Below are 16,455 nucleotides of genomic sequence, written 5' to 3' on the forward strand. Positions count from 1 at the left end.
CTTTCTGGTCTGACTTTGAAATACAATGACTTGCCGCCGGAGAGCTTTCCAGTGTGTGTACAGTGTGTCTGTGTTCTGTAGTGTTTTTTTTTTCTTAGAAGTTCGCATCTGGTGCCAGGCATGGAGGGCCGGAGATGGATGGGAAGAGGAAGCGCTTGCTCCAGTACTCCCTCCTAAAAATAAATAAAAAAAATAACACCCCCCACGCGCGAGACAGAAAGAGAATCGAGGAAACTGAGGGGGAAAGAAAGGTTAGAAAACTGCGAAAATTCTCCCGAAGCCCCTATACCGATGGGAGGTTCTAGATACCTAACTTGACTGAATAGGTTTTTACCGTTTCCGGATCCCAAGGGCCCAATTGATCCGTCCAGTTTGATCTAAAGACGACTTGCCTAGCAAGCCATTCCGCCTGCTGGATGTCAGAATTCCTTCAAGCTTGATATTGAGTAGACAATACCGGAATACTTCAGCAGATTTTTTTGTTGGTGTTGGGCCGGGCTGGCCTTCTTCACTACTTACGGGCCGGATGGGAAGGCGGCAGAAGAGAGGGATTGATCACCATCATCATCATCATCATCATCATCATCATCATCGTCATCGGTTTTTCTCTTGAACTAGGATCGAGGGATGATCGATCTCACCTATTCGATCGTATGCGAAGATGGTACCAAGATGGTGTATGGTGTATTCTGATCATAGTCAAAACTCGCATCGGATATGTGCTACACGCCACATTGTCGGTCAGAAAGGCTTGAGAGATTCAGATTCAGATTCACTCACTCACGGCAGCAGCGGGTCTCGCTGCGGAGTATACCCAAATTTCATACACGCATGGCTTTTTTACTACAACAGTCAGCCGAAGAGATGATTAGCTCATAGGATACGTTCGTGCTTGTTCTTCGAATTTCAATTCTGGCTAGGGTCTTAAGCCGGCCAGCCAGCCAGCCTTGACTTGAGGTAACGGGGGCACTGTGAAAGGATTGCCGGGGGCGCTAGATTGTTTACTGAATACTATGGGGGCATGGAGGCGGTATTTCTGGGATGATATGGCTTTCGCCAGTAGATCTCATCCGGAAATGGGCTTCGAAGCTGTATATCTATCGAGTGTTGACTTTGGTGCCAAGGAACTCGCTGAGTATTGCAGGTCATGAATTACTGGTATCTGAAAAGATGGTTGGATTATTCCAAAAAAAAAAAAAAAATTGTTAAAAAATAATATCTTTTAATGTGGTGAGGCGTAAGTAGACAGGGAGAGGAGAGCCTTTGGGTAAGACATACGAGTTATTTGATACCAGCGCAATGTCGTGAACAATCTCCACGCACGGAACCCAAGGTTCAAAGGTCAGGAGGGCCTAAAAGATGATATACTCCGTCTGCTCAATCATGCACAAAAATCATGGGAAAGGATTGATTCCTCCTACTTTGGCGTTGCTATATATTGTATATCTAGCAACTTTTCGGTAGGTATTTAAAATTTTCGAATGTGAAGACTTTGTCAAAGCATACAAATTATATAAAGAAAAGAGTGGAGCTCTCGAGGCAGAAACTACTCAAAATGATTGGATTGTAGGAGTATCCGGCGATCATATGAATCTAAAAAAAGACAAATTAGTTGGAGGTTGGTAAGTTCACATCGTTCATGGCATGCTCTTGTGTACACTGCAAAGTCTTATAAATTGTCGACACGGTAGCACTTGAGCACACATGACAGCGTTACTGGGTATGTTTTAGTATAACAAATGCAATCAGAGACTCATGAAACTCTGTTTCTCCGTCTGGTTTTAGACTCTATGAAAGCAATCTCACTTCGGTGTCAATCGGCATTTATGGTAGCGGTTACGGGGCTAAGTCTTTCATTACTAGCGTCCGAGAGGAAAGTGGTTTGGATTACCTGCGATACTATACGGAACTAAAGGGAAAGAAACTGGAATATAACACGGCCTAGCACATGAAGAAAAATACCCCCAGAAGCATGCGAGTAGGAGCTTCTGGAAAGTCGAAAGGGGCACACCGATGCTGCTGTATTTCTGGTTGATCTATCGTGCAATTTAAGGCTGTCGGGCTTCGTTTTCTAACTCCTCAGGCTACTCACAGGCTCTGTGTTACTTTAGAACGATTGCCACTTTTTTTGTAACGTTGGGAGACGTCAAACTCGCGGCAAAACGGCCGAGTAGGGGCATACAACTCGACCGCAACCTCGAAGCGAAGCCAGCCATCTCTTCTGTTAACGTCACTTCACCTCATATTAACCTATCCGTAGTACTTCATCGGTACATTTCATTTTCTCAATCAAGCAAACAATACCAATAGCTACGGCTTATTGTTTTACATAGCCAACAAATGACGGATTCTCCCTTTGCCCAAAGTGATGAAGCGGAATCGCTCTCGTTATACCAGGCCTTTCATCTCTATCCGGTTTCTCCTACGAGATACACTAGGCCGCTGGGGAAATTCAATACGTACGGAGATAGCCAGCCTGGATGACAATCTGCTGCATACCCAGTATCATATCTATGAGCATCAAGATGGTGCGCATATGGTGCCTACTTGCGACACGTCAATAATCTTCTTTTCATCATCTCTTCCGCTTCACTTCACATTTCCTAGCTCCAACTGACTCCGGTATAGCTACCATGTTCCCCATCATACCAAGGAACATGTAGACTACATCATCTCTGGCATTAAGCTCTTTGCCCCCGTCAAAAGAAGTCTATCGAGAAACGGATTCCGCGGCATCTCCATCCAGCCAGACGCCAAGGCCGATCTTCCATCTCTGTGGCCGGTGACCTCTCGAGGTGCGACCAGTGGATTACTCCTGCCTGTATTAAAGCTTTTCACAAAGTTCCCGAGACTCCTGGCTACCCCGACGGAAGACCACGGTCGGACAACGCGCTTGGAATTTTTGAAACTGGCGACACTTACGCTGAAGAAGATCTCGATAGTTTCTTCTCAAACCTCACCCCGATGATTCCCAACGGCACGCATCCAAATCTCGCCTCCATTGACGGGGGAACAGCTCCCACTGATACTTGGGACGGAGGCGGAGAATCAGCCCATGGTCTCACTCTCGCTTATCCCCTCGTGTAGCCCCAGAACCTGACACTGTATCAGAAGGACGATATCTACTACAGCTAAATCGGGTCCGCGGCAATTGGCGCGGTGAGTCCATCTCCGACCATTTCCCCCTCCAATCTGATCATCGGCTCCTGGTCCTTCTGAATCTATAGCTAATCTCGCCTCAGTTCAACACTTTTCTCGACGCTCTAGACGGGGTATGGAGTCGTGCAGTCCTTCGATTTCAGCCCCTTTACTCATACACTCATACACACGACAGTCTTACTGCAGCTACTCGGCCTTTGGAGAGACTGGGAACGACCGTGAGATGATAGCCCGGAAGCGAACAGTTCCGAAGACTAACGCCCTACAGCGCAACTTGACCCTGTAAATCCCAACACGATCGATATCGAGGGTGCCTACAAGGGAGATCTCATGTGTGGTTTTTACCAACTCAAGATATCCTCTGATCTTTGGGAGCTGTGAACCAACGCGGGTGGTACAGCCAGCAAATGTAATCTCTGTATCATAAAGCGGCCAGGAATCCGATCTTCCCAGCTTATTACCAGCAAAGACAGTGTAAACGAGTAAGTGCAGAATCAAAACCACCCAAGATCCTATATACACCGTTAAGCGAGTCGCAGATTCACGAAACTCGAACTCCAAGGCGTCTCACTGCCATGCGCCTCGGGAGACAGGAGTGTCGGGGGCCCTAGGTCATCGGACAGAGAAATGTGTCTGGGCCCAAAGAACACGATCTTCAAGCCTGCGTGGCCCAAAAAGTAAGAACCCCCGACACCCTCACTGCTTGCGGCTGCCACGCCACGAGCTATCACCAACGCAAAGCCGTGACCCAGCTGCCCGTACATCACCAACGTCGGGTCCACCAAGGCTCTACCCAAACCACACAGTCCACGAGCCCGAAGCAGCCTGCAACGGACCCCCAAGACCAGCCGTACAGCGTGGCCTATTCCCCCCGGCGCTGGCTCCAGCAACCTCTACCCGGCGCCCGACGACCAGAAGAGGGCGCTCGCCACCTACTTCCGCAAGCACGACCCCTGGTACAGATGCTAGAGAGAAAAGGCCAGCTTGAGATCCCACGGCGGATTGTACAACCGTCGCGGACGCGGGTGAGTGATGCCTTCCGTCCCTACCTCCCTCCCTCCCTCTTAGTCAAGACTTGAAAAAAAATTGGGAGCGTGAGGGAACCGCTGCCCACGATATAGCAGCCAACGGCGACAACATCCCTCTCTGGGTCCGGGGCGAATGTACGTGACATGATCCTCCATTCTCTCCCATCTCCTCTCTCCTCCTCCCATCTCAGCATGTCTTACTCTCGACTCCCTCAACCTGCTCCACTCAACCCAACCATGCAACCAAATAAAGAAACAAAACAATTAACAATCAATATTCAAAAGATTCAAAAATTTCGATGGAGGATATCTGTTGCTCTCACGACCTCACAGCAACAGACAGACTGGTAGTACGTAAGTAGGTACGTATATGTGAGATCTGATTCGATTCCCGGTACCCTAGTTTGGTAGTGCTCCAACTCCAGCGCGGTACATAATGCCAATGCCAATGCCAGTCTTGCTCCTCCCAGCCCCGGCCCTAGCAAATTGTGTTTACGCCCGCCCATTCCAAAGCCGGCAGATGCCATCACCTATCACGTCAACGCCAAATTTTCCATCATCATCTCTGCTTCGGCATCGGGGTATTCGTATTGTCAACATTCTTTTTTTTAGGGTTCGGTGGAGGTGTCAATCTAAACCATGAGTCAGCCAGCATCTTCTGATTGCGGATTTCCGGTGGAGAAGATGGGAGGCTTACTTCAGTAGCTCGAAGGAGTCGTATTTCTTGAGATACTTCACACCTCGTCGATAGGCCTTCAGTAGATCACTCGGATTGCTGTGCTTGAAAGACTGTCCGATGAACCTTGTTATGTTCGTAGCGTCGTGGAACATGGGATCGAAGACGATGAGGTTTTTCGATCCGTCCTTCCTCTTCTCGAAACCTATGATTGTCATGGAGTGACCTGCGACGATTGTTAGTTCATGTTGGAAACAAGCGGGGGAGTTGATAAGCTACCTGGATGTTGAAAGTAAACAGACGGGAGGTCGGTGCAGCGGACCTTATGGTCGTAGTCAGTGCAGCCGTCGATGAAGTAGCTTTCTACGGCATTGAAGAGAAATTCGTAAGCGGGTCCCTGGTTTCTTCTTGTCTTCATACCCTGGGCATCACAGCTTTGCTCTGTTAGCAAGTGAAGGGAGAATATTGGCTAGAGGGATTCACGCTATTCCCAAGGAGCAGAACATTGCTTGTGCCTAGATTCGTATTGTCAGAGATTGAAACATATACATTTGTGGAGGTCCTCACGTCTGGAGTTCCAATGTACTTTCTCGTACCTCGGATCCCACCCGTCTCAATACGGCCGGAGTCATTAATACCCATATCCCAGGCGTGCTCAATGTAATCTTGGATCTGGAAGATCGTCGGAATCTTTCCATTGAAGATTTCATGCCCTTGCGACTCGGCGCGTATGATGTAGGAACACATCATTTGGATATTGCGGTAACCGCAAAAGCCACCTGTTCCTGTCAACACGATCCTGCGGTGTCATGATCCATTGATCTAGGTACCTTCTCTTCGAAGCTTGGAGACATGTTTCGTTGCAGGATGGCAGAAGTACGCGTAAGCAACCTGGTCGTCTTGGTAGACCAATTGCTCGATGATGGGTATGATCCCAGCAGCTTGGTTCGGGCAGAATCTGATTCTCCGTAACTTTCCATCGCCGTCGCGGATATCGATCAGCTGATAATCACCGTCTTTCTGCAGGACCTTGACCAGCCATTCTGGCATCTGCTTCTCTGCATGGTGCGGACCCAGCTCCGACTTCTGCAGTAGAGTCAGATTCACGTGATATGAATCGCGAGGAGGGAGGACTTACTCCAAGGCGGCGCCGTACAGGTTTTGGGCCGTCGATCATATTAGCTGATGCCACCTTAGAAGAACTGCTCTCGGGCATCTTCAGTACCTTCCTCCAAGCATCCTTCACCGAAGCATTTCGATCTGGGCTCGAGACATCAGAAACCGGCCTTTCGTCGTCGGGGTCCCCAATATTGCGGAGTGCATACGACAGCTTGCTACTGAAAGAATTTTTTATTTCCGGGTCAAGTTTCAGGCGTTTGGGCGAGCGACTCGACAGGACCTCTGAGTTCCCGGTGTCTTGCTCTTCCTCGTGCATTTCGACGTGACTCTCGAGCTCTGCCAGCATTAAAGCCTCTCCGCATCCGTCGACAGGACAGAGCACGTAGTCTTCGTTGCTGCTGGAGTCATACTCGATTAAAGCTGCAACGCTGGCCGCATCATCTTTGACGATAAACGGCGACTCATCGCCCTCGGGATGTTTGGACTCCATGTGAAGCTGGAAACGGGTCAGCGGCAACCATGATTGTGGCATATTGGCGCTATATACGGGGCCATGGAAAGAAACTTGCCATAATCTGATATTCACCCTCCGCATTGTATCCGCAGAAGGGACAGCTTATTGAGTCTGCCTGGTCCATCATGGCGCGTTGCTGGGTGGGCGGGTGTTGTCGTCAGCCTCGTCCTGGTTCTGAGGTTACGGTGAGGCGTCTCGGCTGTCGTTATTCATTACAAGGAGGAAGCCAGGGTCAGGTCGTCTAGGTGAATTCCGTCACTTCAAGGCATGTTGCACCGAGATCGTCTTGCATTCAATGCAAAGTCAACTAGGAGATAAAATATGTTTGTGGTTCATGGTTCGGACGGGAGGAAAGAGCCGGTGTGGTATATTGAATCCATTACATGTCGCTTAACCGACAGCAGCATTCAATAGTGCATCACAACAAACGAGTTCGAAATCATGAATATGGGCAAGGATATGGTCATATTTGCTCTCCAAACCATCCTCTATCTTTGGAGACAGGATCTACAACTTTCGTGGTATCATCAAACTGTGCCATGGGCAAACCCAGACGATATGGAGAATCAAATGCCACGCAAAAATTCCATCTAATCATGCCATCGGATCAGACTTGGAGATCCTTTAGCTTCTCTGCAGCCTCCGCCGGAGCAGCTCCGACGGGCGCTGTCTTAGGCTTTGATGCCTCTTTGCCACCTTTAGCCTTCGCCTTTTGAGATGTAGTATCCTTTGGCAGCTCCTTGGTAAATGGAAGGAATTCGGGGGCTCCAGGGAGGTACTTTCGGAGTGGCTCTGGGACCTTGAAACCCTTTGCAGACGTTAGCTATTGCCTACGAAAACACAGCGGGGGCGCATACCTCTTCGGTCTGGAAGTTTTCCAATAGACAGCACAAGGCTCTCTCCGTTGCGCAGAGAGTTGAATTCAATGCGTGAACATACTTCTTTCGGATCTCCGTCTGAAGCTTAGTACCGTATCGGATCTCCAGAGCTCGAGACTGGTAGTCTGTGCAGTTCGAGCAAGACACAAGCTCCTTATACTCGCCTTGAAAGGGGAACCAAGCCTCCAAATCGTACTTCTTGGCAGCTGCGTTATTGAGCGCTCCAGAGACAATAGCGACGACACGATATGGGACTCCAAGGGACTTGTAGAACTCTTCTGAGAAGGCAATCATTTCATCGAACATCTCCCATGACTTCTCGGGGTCGGTAAGGACGAATTGCTCGATCTATTGGCGGCTGAGTCAATGGTGTTCCCCTAGTGGTATAGACTTGAACGCGTACCTTCTCAAATTGGTGAACGCGGAAAATTCCCCAGGCATCACGACCATGGGAACCAGCTTCTCTACGGTAGCATGAGGAGAATCCAGCATACCTTTCCGAAAAAGTTAGCAGGTCTCCAGCACAAGAACTCGTGGCAGACCTTACTTGATGGGTAACTCCTTCGGAACCAACCACTCGTCTGCGTGGAAGGCAGAAATCGGTTGTTCAGAGGTCGCAATAAGGTACTTGTCGTTCTGCGCATCTCCATCCACAACTTTGTACAACTCCTCATCGAACTGCTCCAGCTGCGCGGTCTTTGCCATGTACTCTTTCAGCATAAACTGTGGTGTCTGTAACGGCGTGTATCCCTTCGAGTCGAGGAACTCCAGTCCGTAATTGATCAAGGCCTGGTTCAAGAACACACCCCACTTCCTCAAAAAGTATCCTCTGTGTCCAACAACCTTCACTCCTCGCTCGGGATCGTAGCCGTCTAGTCTCGTCAGAACCTCATGGTGGGAAAGAACGTCGCGCTTCTCGACTGTTATGCCTTCTGGCGCCCATTTCCGTAGCTCGGCGTTGTGGTCCTAGAAAGCTATTAAAGAGAATTCTGTGATAGAATCGCGCGCCAAAATACCTCGTTGTCACTGACTGGCACAGAGTCGTGGACAATGTTGCCTATTGTACCAATCTTCTTCTTCAAGACCAGCTCCTTCTCAGCCGCGAGCTCTACCAACGTCTTCTTCTCCTTCTCGAAGTCGGCCTTCGCCTTCATGAGGTCGTCCGCATTTTCCTTAGCCTTCCTCTTGACGCCAATTTGTTTTTGGGTGTCGTTGATCTTGGTGTTGACTTGGGTAGCGGCGTATTGAGCTGAAAGCTGTCAGTTCAGATCCCACCAACCTCTCAGATATTACCCACTCTTGCGGTGATCTTCGTAAAGAGATATGACTTCATCAACAGCTTCCTCTGGCGCGCACCGCCGTCTTTGAGACTCCTTGATCTTCTCGGGATCACCCCCCTTCTCCTTGATGAAATCGAATACGTCGAGCATGCTGGCGCGTCAACGTACTCTCGAATGAGGTTATCGGGGTGTGCTGGTTGTCGGCACGTAAAGTGAAAGCTGCCCGCTCAGTCGGGGGTATCGTATCTTGAGTTATTTCTTGTGGGAAGGCGAGTTGTAGGTAGATATTCGTAGAGTCAGAGCAACGATATCTTGGTGGGGTAATTTTGTAGCAGGGGTTGTTTGGTGCGGGCAGGCCCATACTTTATTTACTAGCTGCTCACGTGTCAGTCGGAGGGCAATTGAGGGGGGGGCACAGTACAAGGTACTTTGTAAGTAAGTAAATAGTCGGGGAATATGAGCATCAGTCTTTAGTTGAATATAATATTCGAGCTCTCCATAAGCTGCACGTGAGCTTCTCTCTCAGATGTTCGACAAACTTCTTGTACCTATCTCGATGCAGACGGCATACCGCGAGACCCTCCAATCTACATCAGACCAGACCAGACCAAGACTGACTGATCATAGCTCCGTGCCTTCCACAGCCTCTCTCCTCCAGGTGTAAGACCACTGATCATTACCCAAACGCCGGAAACAAATCTCATTCCTCTCCTAACGCCAAGCGGAGGACAGCAGACATGCAGGAAATCGTGATGTAACTCTGAATCTTCCTATCCGGGAAACAGATTCCCCCCGCCCCCCTTTACATGACCATACACACGTTCCCTCCTGGTGGCTTATTCGGGTTGTTCTGCTTCTCAACCTCGCCGATTGCCATCTCGAACGCCTTGCCGACATTCTCGTTGTAGCGGGCGCTGGTCTCCGTGTAGGCGCAGTCGAATTTCTCAGCAAGTGCCTTACCCTGCGCGACGGAGACTTGACGCTGGTCTGGGCGCAAGTCACTCTTGTTGCCAACGAGGACACAAGGGATCCATTCGACGCCCTATTATTGCACGGTGAGTACGAAGTGACCGAGGATACAGCATTGAAGACTTACAAGGTGGTTGACGAGTTTGTCTCTGATGACTTGAACCATTTCGAAAGACGAAGTCGAGGAAACCGAGTAAACAAGAACGTAACCATGTACACCAATGAAATGCTTGCTATTCAAGAGCGAGTACTCATCCTAGATTCCCGTGAAAAGTCAGCCAACATCGCATCAGGGTTCAGGTGACAATGCAGTGCAAGCTAGTGCATATATGTGAGGAGCCGAAATCCAAAAGCTGTATCAACTTGTCTGACTCACCTGACCAGCGGTATCGACAAGCTCAGTAGTAAAGTCTTCGCCCTTATATTTAATAACTTTGCTGAAGGTATTCTCAATAGTTGGGTAATAACTCTCCACAAAGTGGCCGTCGACAAACTGAACGGTGAGAGACGACTTGCCTATCGGAATATCAGCGTTATTAGCACGCGACTCAAGTATACATTCATTCGATCTTGACAGGGCCAGTAGAATAAAGAGCACAGACCGACAGAACGACTGCCAACAATCGCAAGCTTGCGCGACTTGCGTGGAGAGACCATCTTCGAGTCACCTTAGGTGTTGTTGATCTGTGTTTGGGAAAGGGTCGAATAAGGTAACTGATAGTGAACGTGATCGTGATGTTCAGATCGGCGCTTCTTAACGGCAAAGGGACGTCAGAGGCGGGCGCTAAGGCTGTCCCGGAAAGGCGAATAGAAGCCCCTTTAAAAATAGGGGACTCAACACTGGATTCTTTTCCTTTTGCATCCGTACAGATGGATTAGCAATTCATACACACACATACATACATACGTATACATATATGTGTATGCATACCATGATCCTCTACATCCAACTTCCAATTATTTATGCTGCTCTTCCCCTCCTTCCAGGAATCTGTATCTGTTTGCGGCCCCCTAGCCCTTCACCCGCATAATGCCTTCTTTCATACCTACCTACCGGTAGCTCACTCAAACTTGGCAGTGGCCAGCAGCAATTAGAAAGTTGAATTTTGTGGTACCGGAAAGCTCTCACCAGACATCGCCACTATTTGCTCCTGGGAGAAGCGTGAAAGTCCTTCTTGGATGGACGCGTCTGCTTGTGGTAGACAGCCAGCTCAATCAGTTATACTAGAATGATCACGATTAATGTTGCGAAGAGGTTCTGGGTAGCACCACTGCATGCGAGCTTGAAAGGGGCACATCCATTTGTTGGCAAGGGAATCATCTATCGAAGTAACTGGAATTTTATGGAGGACCTTATTGATACAATCGGCTCCCTCGTTGCGCTCCCTAAACTCCATTGCGTAGCAGAAAGCCATGAACGCCATCACGCCTGAATGGTCTTCGTGTTGCCCTAAACCCTTTCTTTCCAATGCACGCTCAAGGAAAAGCGAGCACCGCTAAAAGCACACACAAAGGTCTGTGAAATCCACGTTGACTCTTTGATCCATCGTATCGCTCGTTACCCAGCCCTGTTCATTTCGGACCGCCTCGGTGCCCTGCTCCGACGATGGCACCCTCCTTGTTGTCACCAGCACAACGCTCCCGCTCAAGCTTCATCGGCATGATCATGACCAGTTCAGGGCAGTACTTAAAGTTGCTTTTCCTCCGTTCATATGACTTCCATACATCCTCAGGAAGATTGTTTCCACCCTCTCGGACATGAAACCCCATGGGCTTTTCGTGCCATATGTCCTCAACGGAGAAATGATCTTCTTGATCACCACTGGCAACTTTTGCTCCTGGAAGTACCGTGATCCGCTTGCCAAACCATTCGTCTTCTGGCTCTGTGTCATTGTATCTTGATTGAAACCCTAATATCTTTTTGATAATAGATATCCGACGAAGTGATAGTCCCCCATTGCCTGCAAATCTGTCCCCGGGTATTCTGTTGAGGTTGTGAGAAAAGCCCCCATGTCAAATAGAACCAGCAATGCCTACCTTGGGGCGCCAGCCCAGCTAAAGTGTAGCCAGTCATTGATGCTATCGTCAGACCGGGAGCACATAATGCTGTCTGATTCGAACTTCAACAACCATTCCACGTCAGGCAGGAACTCGTCGTAGAACCGGACGTCCGTAAGCATGCGATAGACATCCTCCTTTGACTCAGCCGACCATGGCTCCGGCAGAACCACCAGATCCAGCTTGCCGTTTGCCTCGTGGTACTGCGCCGCAAAGCTGCGAGAGACGCTGACAACACTCGCATTCGTCCCAATAAACATGAATCTCCATTCTGGGGGCACAATTGACATCATATGGAGCAATTGTGGCACGAGATGGGGGAGGGGGCGGCCTTCAATGAGGAGGGCGAGTTTCGAGGCGTTGAATTGGGCTTTCGGGTCGTATTGCGGGTGCCAGTCGACCTTCACTGCCGGCAAGTGCTGGATGGCATTATTGACCTTGCTCTTCGCGTAGTCGGTGACGGTCTGTTTGTAAGCTGGAAGGAGACTCGCAATCGCCCATCTGGGGGTTATTGCGCGTCAGTCTGCGCCTCTCCCTCTCCATGGTACGGTGTCGGGGGGGGGAGCTGGGAAGGAACTCACGTCACTGCAAGAGAAACAAATAGTAGTATCCTGGTCTTGTTGATGAGGAGGATTGCACCGCTCAAAGGGCCAGAGCCCGAATGTGGAGGTGACATGGTCGCGACCACGGGGAGGGGAGTTCTTCCTTAGCTTTGCTAATGGACGATTGTGGGTGAAGGATGGTGAATCGGTGGTCGATGGTCGATGGTCGATGGTCGGTGGTCGGTGGTTGAGGTAGAGGTGGGAGGATAAGAAGAGGCGACCTGGCCGCGAGCGAGGCACAAACGAGGTCACCAGGCCAAGAACTACTTATCTTAAGGAGCCGTCGCCTCTGAGGAAAATTGCATAGTGAAGGTGGTGGCCGCAATAAAATTACCGAAGCTCAAGTACAGTACAGTACAGTACAGTACAGTACAAAAAAGTGCAGGATTGAGGGTTGAGGAAGAGGTAGGGGCTTGCAAGAAGGGAGATCGAACACAGTTCCCAACTCACTGTACCGCTAGGTACGTATTACAGTCGCGGTAACGGCCGGTAAAGCACCAATTTACCATAAACATGTAACATCACCTTACTGGACGTACCAGATTCATTGCTCTTATAATCCAACCCCCCTAAATTTGTTATTTCGACCCCCTTATTATCCCGCCAAGCGAAGAGACAACAACATCCATTCCATCTGATGTCTCTACCGGTACTGTACCGTATTACTGTACCGCTCTTTTTTCCCAATGTCTTACCACAGTAGTTTGTGGCTTTCTTATCTAATCGTCGGCTCGCTTAGGTGGGCCTCCGTACATCCTTTCAGTCTTAGTCGGCGTGAGCGATTGCGGATCGGAAGCGAATGCGGATTTTTTTACTTTGCCACCAATTTTTGTATACCAAATACAACTCGCAACATGACCTTGTGATCTACATCTGCACAATTGCATTCTACGGAATATTCGAACGAGGCTATCGATTGGGATGCTTGAGGGATCAGAGGATATCGTGGACTACCGGGCTTTGACCCTTTGCCGTAAGGGAGTGGCTCGTCAATTGTATATTACGGAGAACTCATGTACTACTATCTGCTGCTTTAGGAACACAATCTTTCCTTACCTCGTTCACAGACACAAGGCCGCCCGTTTGTCTCTTGCCGCTTGTTGGTGAGATGCTCGGGTTGATGATTTGGCCAAGTGGATCTGTCCGTACCTTGCATCCCTTTACGGAATGTCTCGTCCTTGAATTCTCACCTCCTTGCTGCAAAAATGATGAGTTCCTGCAAGGCCCTTTTACCGTGCAACATGGCGGAGATCACCACCATGTTGAAAGCCCAGCCCTCTGGTACTTGCGATTGTTCCCTGTGTGGAGTTTCTCGTTGTCAAGTGTCTACGCGCTGTTGAACTTGAGGAAGTCTGTTGTCAGCAATGGCTGATTATAAGCGTGTAGCGAGTGCAGTCATCTTCATCACCATATGTCTCCTTGTTTTCCTCAATCTCAACTTCAATGTAAGATTCATCTGCTCGAGAACGATTTCTCATGCTAAATAAAACCAGTACGTCCCGGTCCAGATAGTAAAACATGGCGAAGAGCAAGTTGAAGCACCCAAACTCGTCAACAATCCCTGGAAGACATCAAAACAAGAGGTGGTCCACAAGGACGTACAAGCACTGCAACCTACTTCTCCTATCGACGGCATCTCAACAGCACAACCGTTTGGCGTTCCCCTCAACCATGGCCAGACGACTCGCGTTCCTTTGGTAACATACGCGTATGCCGAGACCCCGTATGGACGGAGGAACCTCGAATTTTTCGTCAAGCATGGCCTCCACGCCGCCGCTGATTTTATCTTCATCCTGAACGGCGACACCGATGCGGATGAGACCATCATTCCTAAGGGCCTGTCAAATGTCAAGATAATAAAGCGGGAAAATACATGCTTTGATCTAGGGGCCCACTGGGAAGTGCTGACCAAAGTACCAGGAGACGGGTCGGGTGCGAAGGCTTTGAAGGACACCTATCACAAGTTCATTCTTATGAACGCCAGCATCCGCGGTCCGTTCGTGCCGCATTGGAGTAAGGAGTGTTGGACAGATGCATATCTGAGCAAGTTGAGTGACAAAGTCAAGGTACGTTTTTCCGTCGAAGAAGCTCAGCCATTAATTATCGCGTGATGCTGACGATGGCCAGCTCGTGGGCTCGACAATTAATTGTATGGGCGGCGGCTCGCAGCACATTCAGTCCATGATTTACGCGACTGATCGAATTGGCCTCGACATCATACTCCTCCCGGAAGGCATTGGCGAGTGTTTCCCTTCGCTTCAGTCCGCGATGAATGCCGAGATCCGCACCACGCCTTTGGTAAAATCCAAAGGCTATCACATCGATGTCATGCTAGCGAACTTCCAGTCCGAGCCTGACTATGCCTATGAGAACTGTACGGTTAACGGAGAGTTCCTTTACGATGGCGCCTACTATGGGTTCAGTGTGCACCCATTCGAGACCATATTCATTAAGACGAACAGGGGGATCAGCCCGAAGCTGATTGATCAGCATACCGAGTGGGTGGACGCAAGTGGCTACAGTAGCTACGATGTTTGCCATGTCCACTGAGGATGGACGCTCTAGATGTATATTAATGGGTGTTCACTACAGTATAGGCGTGTTCATGTTTGGATGAGTTTCTCCCGTTTAGCTCTGTTCGCTTTTCACTGACGCCAGCTGGTACTTTTTCCTGGCACACGGCGTACAAGGATGTTAGTTAGTATTCGTCTTACTGAGTCCTTTGATGGCATAAATGGCTATACTTCCAGTTCACATAGCACTCTTGCGTGTCAAATCCGTACCCAGTAACGTATATCTTGAGTAAAGGCCCATTTGTCTCATTGGCTGCCTATAGCCCTCTCAGGGTCACCAGGTCGGTGAGGATTTTTTTCACGTACGACTGACAGCCCCAAGAAACCAGTGGCAGAAGCCCGCAGACGTCTCAAACCTCTATGCTGGGCTTCGGAGACTTCTTTGACTGGGAAATTTCCCGTCTACATTGACCCGATGGATGGCCACCGCGACCTAGAGTCCGGAAGCTCAAAAGGGCCGTAAGCCCGGCAAGCAGCTCGGATAGATCGCAAGTATACAACTGGCGCGTGAAGTGGAAGATGAAAGAATCCCACGCTGGATAAACCGCAAGTATTTATCTAGAGGTCTTTCGGGCGATTTGTCATGCAGTGAGTGTACATTGCCGATGCGGATCTGCGAGCATTGCCCACTTACGATTAAGTTCACATCACAGAAAGACTTCGCTACGCAGTCAAAAATTAAGCACAGTTGTACAGGAGTAGGAGTTGGAGAAGCTAAATTCAGTGATGGCCGAGGCCCAAATCTTCCAGATCCTTCGGATTCGCTTGTGTTTAAGGTAATTTAAACGTTCCGGTAAGACTTAAAATGGTTTGTTGTTGGGCTTGTGTGTGTTCGCAGACTGATATCCAGTACACAAGATAACGTCAAAATTATCTGAGCTTTTTTTACCACCCGGCTCCGACTGTACAGACAGTTGTCGGGCACCCTCTACATTCTTTGATTTTGACATCAGGAAAACGCGGGTGAAAATGTCGAGAGACGAGATATTTCTTGTCACCACTCCTGCATATTGACGAAGCACGAAGTATCTCGCTAGTTAGCTACTATCAACACCAAGTTCGCAACATCACATCACCCACCACCTGACGAACGCATGAGTCAAGATCAATGAAGTTCAAAAGTCCAAAGTCAGACAGGTAGTTGCGACTCGTGTTCGGTACCTGAGCTCCACTCGCGGACAAGCCACTTGGGAATCGCGGGGTGCATTCTTGGCTCAGAAGTATACTCCGTACGGTACGTAAACCTCGCTTCCAGCTTCCGTTCCCTAACTGAATACAACATCACATCTTCTACCGGTACCGGTTCCTCCATGTAGACCAAGTACTCCGTATGTGGCAACTTTGCTTTCCCTGTGGAAGGGCTTTCTTGATATTGTACGAAGTATCTGGATCTCTTAGTATCTTGATTGAGAGAAACTCTCCCAGAATGAGGCCGAATCCCATGATGGCGGTCACATTTCCCGCCTGCCTGCAGTATGTTGATTCGATTATCCTTTACATTTACAGACTGCTCTCTGCCAGAAGTGTCTGCGGGGGAGGGAAAGGATAACAAAAAATGGAGGAGTGTGAGTGAGTATACGGAGTAGTGCTGCGGCGCCG

The 16,455-nt window shown here is 49.3% G+C and overlaps 5 protein-coding genes across 5 annotated transcripts; 1 reads left to right on the top strand and 4 right to left on the bottom strand.

The window, feature by feature from the left end:
- Positions 1 to 4,746: 4,746 nt before the first annotated feature.
- L3040_008583 (uncharacterized protein) lies at positions 4,747 to 6,620 on the bottom strand (the record flags this gene model as incomplete). The annotated part of the gene is made up of 8 exons (XM_007296095.2): positions 4,747 to 4,819; positions 4,885 to 5,089; positions 5,143 to 5,297; positions 5,347 to 5,378; positions 5,431 to 5,642; positions 5,694 to 5,949; positions 6,002 to 6,478; positions 6,552 to 6,620. 8 exons carry the CDS (start codon positions 6,618 to 6,620, stop codon positions 4,747 to 4,749), a joined length of 1,479 nt encoding a protein of 492 aa, XP_007296157.2.
- A 483-nt stretch (positions 6,621 to 7,103) lies between these two features.
- On the bottom strand, positions 7,104 to 8,804 carry L3040_008584 (uncharacterized protein; the record flags this gene model as incomplete). Its single annotated transcript, XM_066157117.1, has 6 exons — positions 7,104 to 7,304; positions 7,354 to 7,722; positions 7,778 to 7,868; positions 7,922 to 8,340; positions 8,391 to 8,623; positions 8,672 to 8,804. The coding sequence occupies 6 exons, from the start codon at positions 8,802 to 8,804 to the stop codon at positions 7,104 to 7,106; spliced, it is 1,446 nt and encodes a 481-aa protein (XP_066010383.1).
- Positions 8,805 to 9,456: 652 nt separating this feature from the next.
- L3040_008585 (uncharacterized protein) lies at positions 9,457 to 10,280 on the bottom strand (the record flags this gene model as incomplete). The annotated part of the gene is made up of 4 exons (XM_007296093.2): positions 9,457 to 9,696; positions 9,751 to 9,879; positions 10,000 to 10,139; positions 10,226 to 10,280. The coding sequence occupies 4 exons, from the start codon at positions 10,278 to 10,280 to the stop codon at positions 9,457 to 9,459; spliced, it is 564 nt and encodes a 187-aa protein (XP_007296155.1).
- Positions 10,281 to 11,195: 915 nt separating this feature from the next.
- Positions 11,196 to 12,357, bottom strand: L3040_008586 (uncharacterized protein; the record flags this gene model as incomplete). Its single annotated transcript, XM_007296092.2, has 3 exons — positions 11,196 to 11,607; positions 11,661 to 12,182; positions 12,263 to 12,357. 3 exons carry the CDS (start codon positions 12,355 to 12,357, stop codon positions 11,196 to 11,198), a joined length of 1,029 nt encoding a protein of 342 aa, XP_007296154.2.
- A 1,167-nt stretch (positions 12,358 to 13,524) lies between these two features.
- L3040_008587 (uncharacterized protein) lies at positions 13,525 to 14,833 on the top strand (the record flags this gene model as incomplete). The annotated part of the gene is made up of 4 exons (XM_007296091.2): positions 13,525 to 13,564; positions 13,670 to 13,728; positions 13,777 to 14,349; positions 14,411 to 14,833. 4 exons carry the CDS (start codon positions 13,525 to 13,527, stop codon positions 14,831 to 14,833), a joined length of 1,095 nt encoding a protein of 364 aa, XP_007296153.2.
- Between the last annotated feature and the right edge of the window lie 1,622 nt (positions 14,834 to 16,455).

Source organism: Drepanopeziza brunnea (genome assembly GCF_022702325.1).
Source record: "Drepanopeziza brunnea f. sp. 'multigermtubi' strain 214-2 chromosome Unknown ctg16, whole genome shotgun sequence".
Classification (NCBI taxonomy): Eukaryota; Fungi; Ascomycota; class Leotiomycetes; order Helotiales; family Drepanopezizaceae; genus Drepanopeziza; species Drepanopeziza brunnea.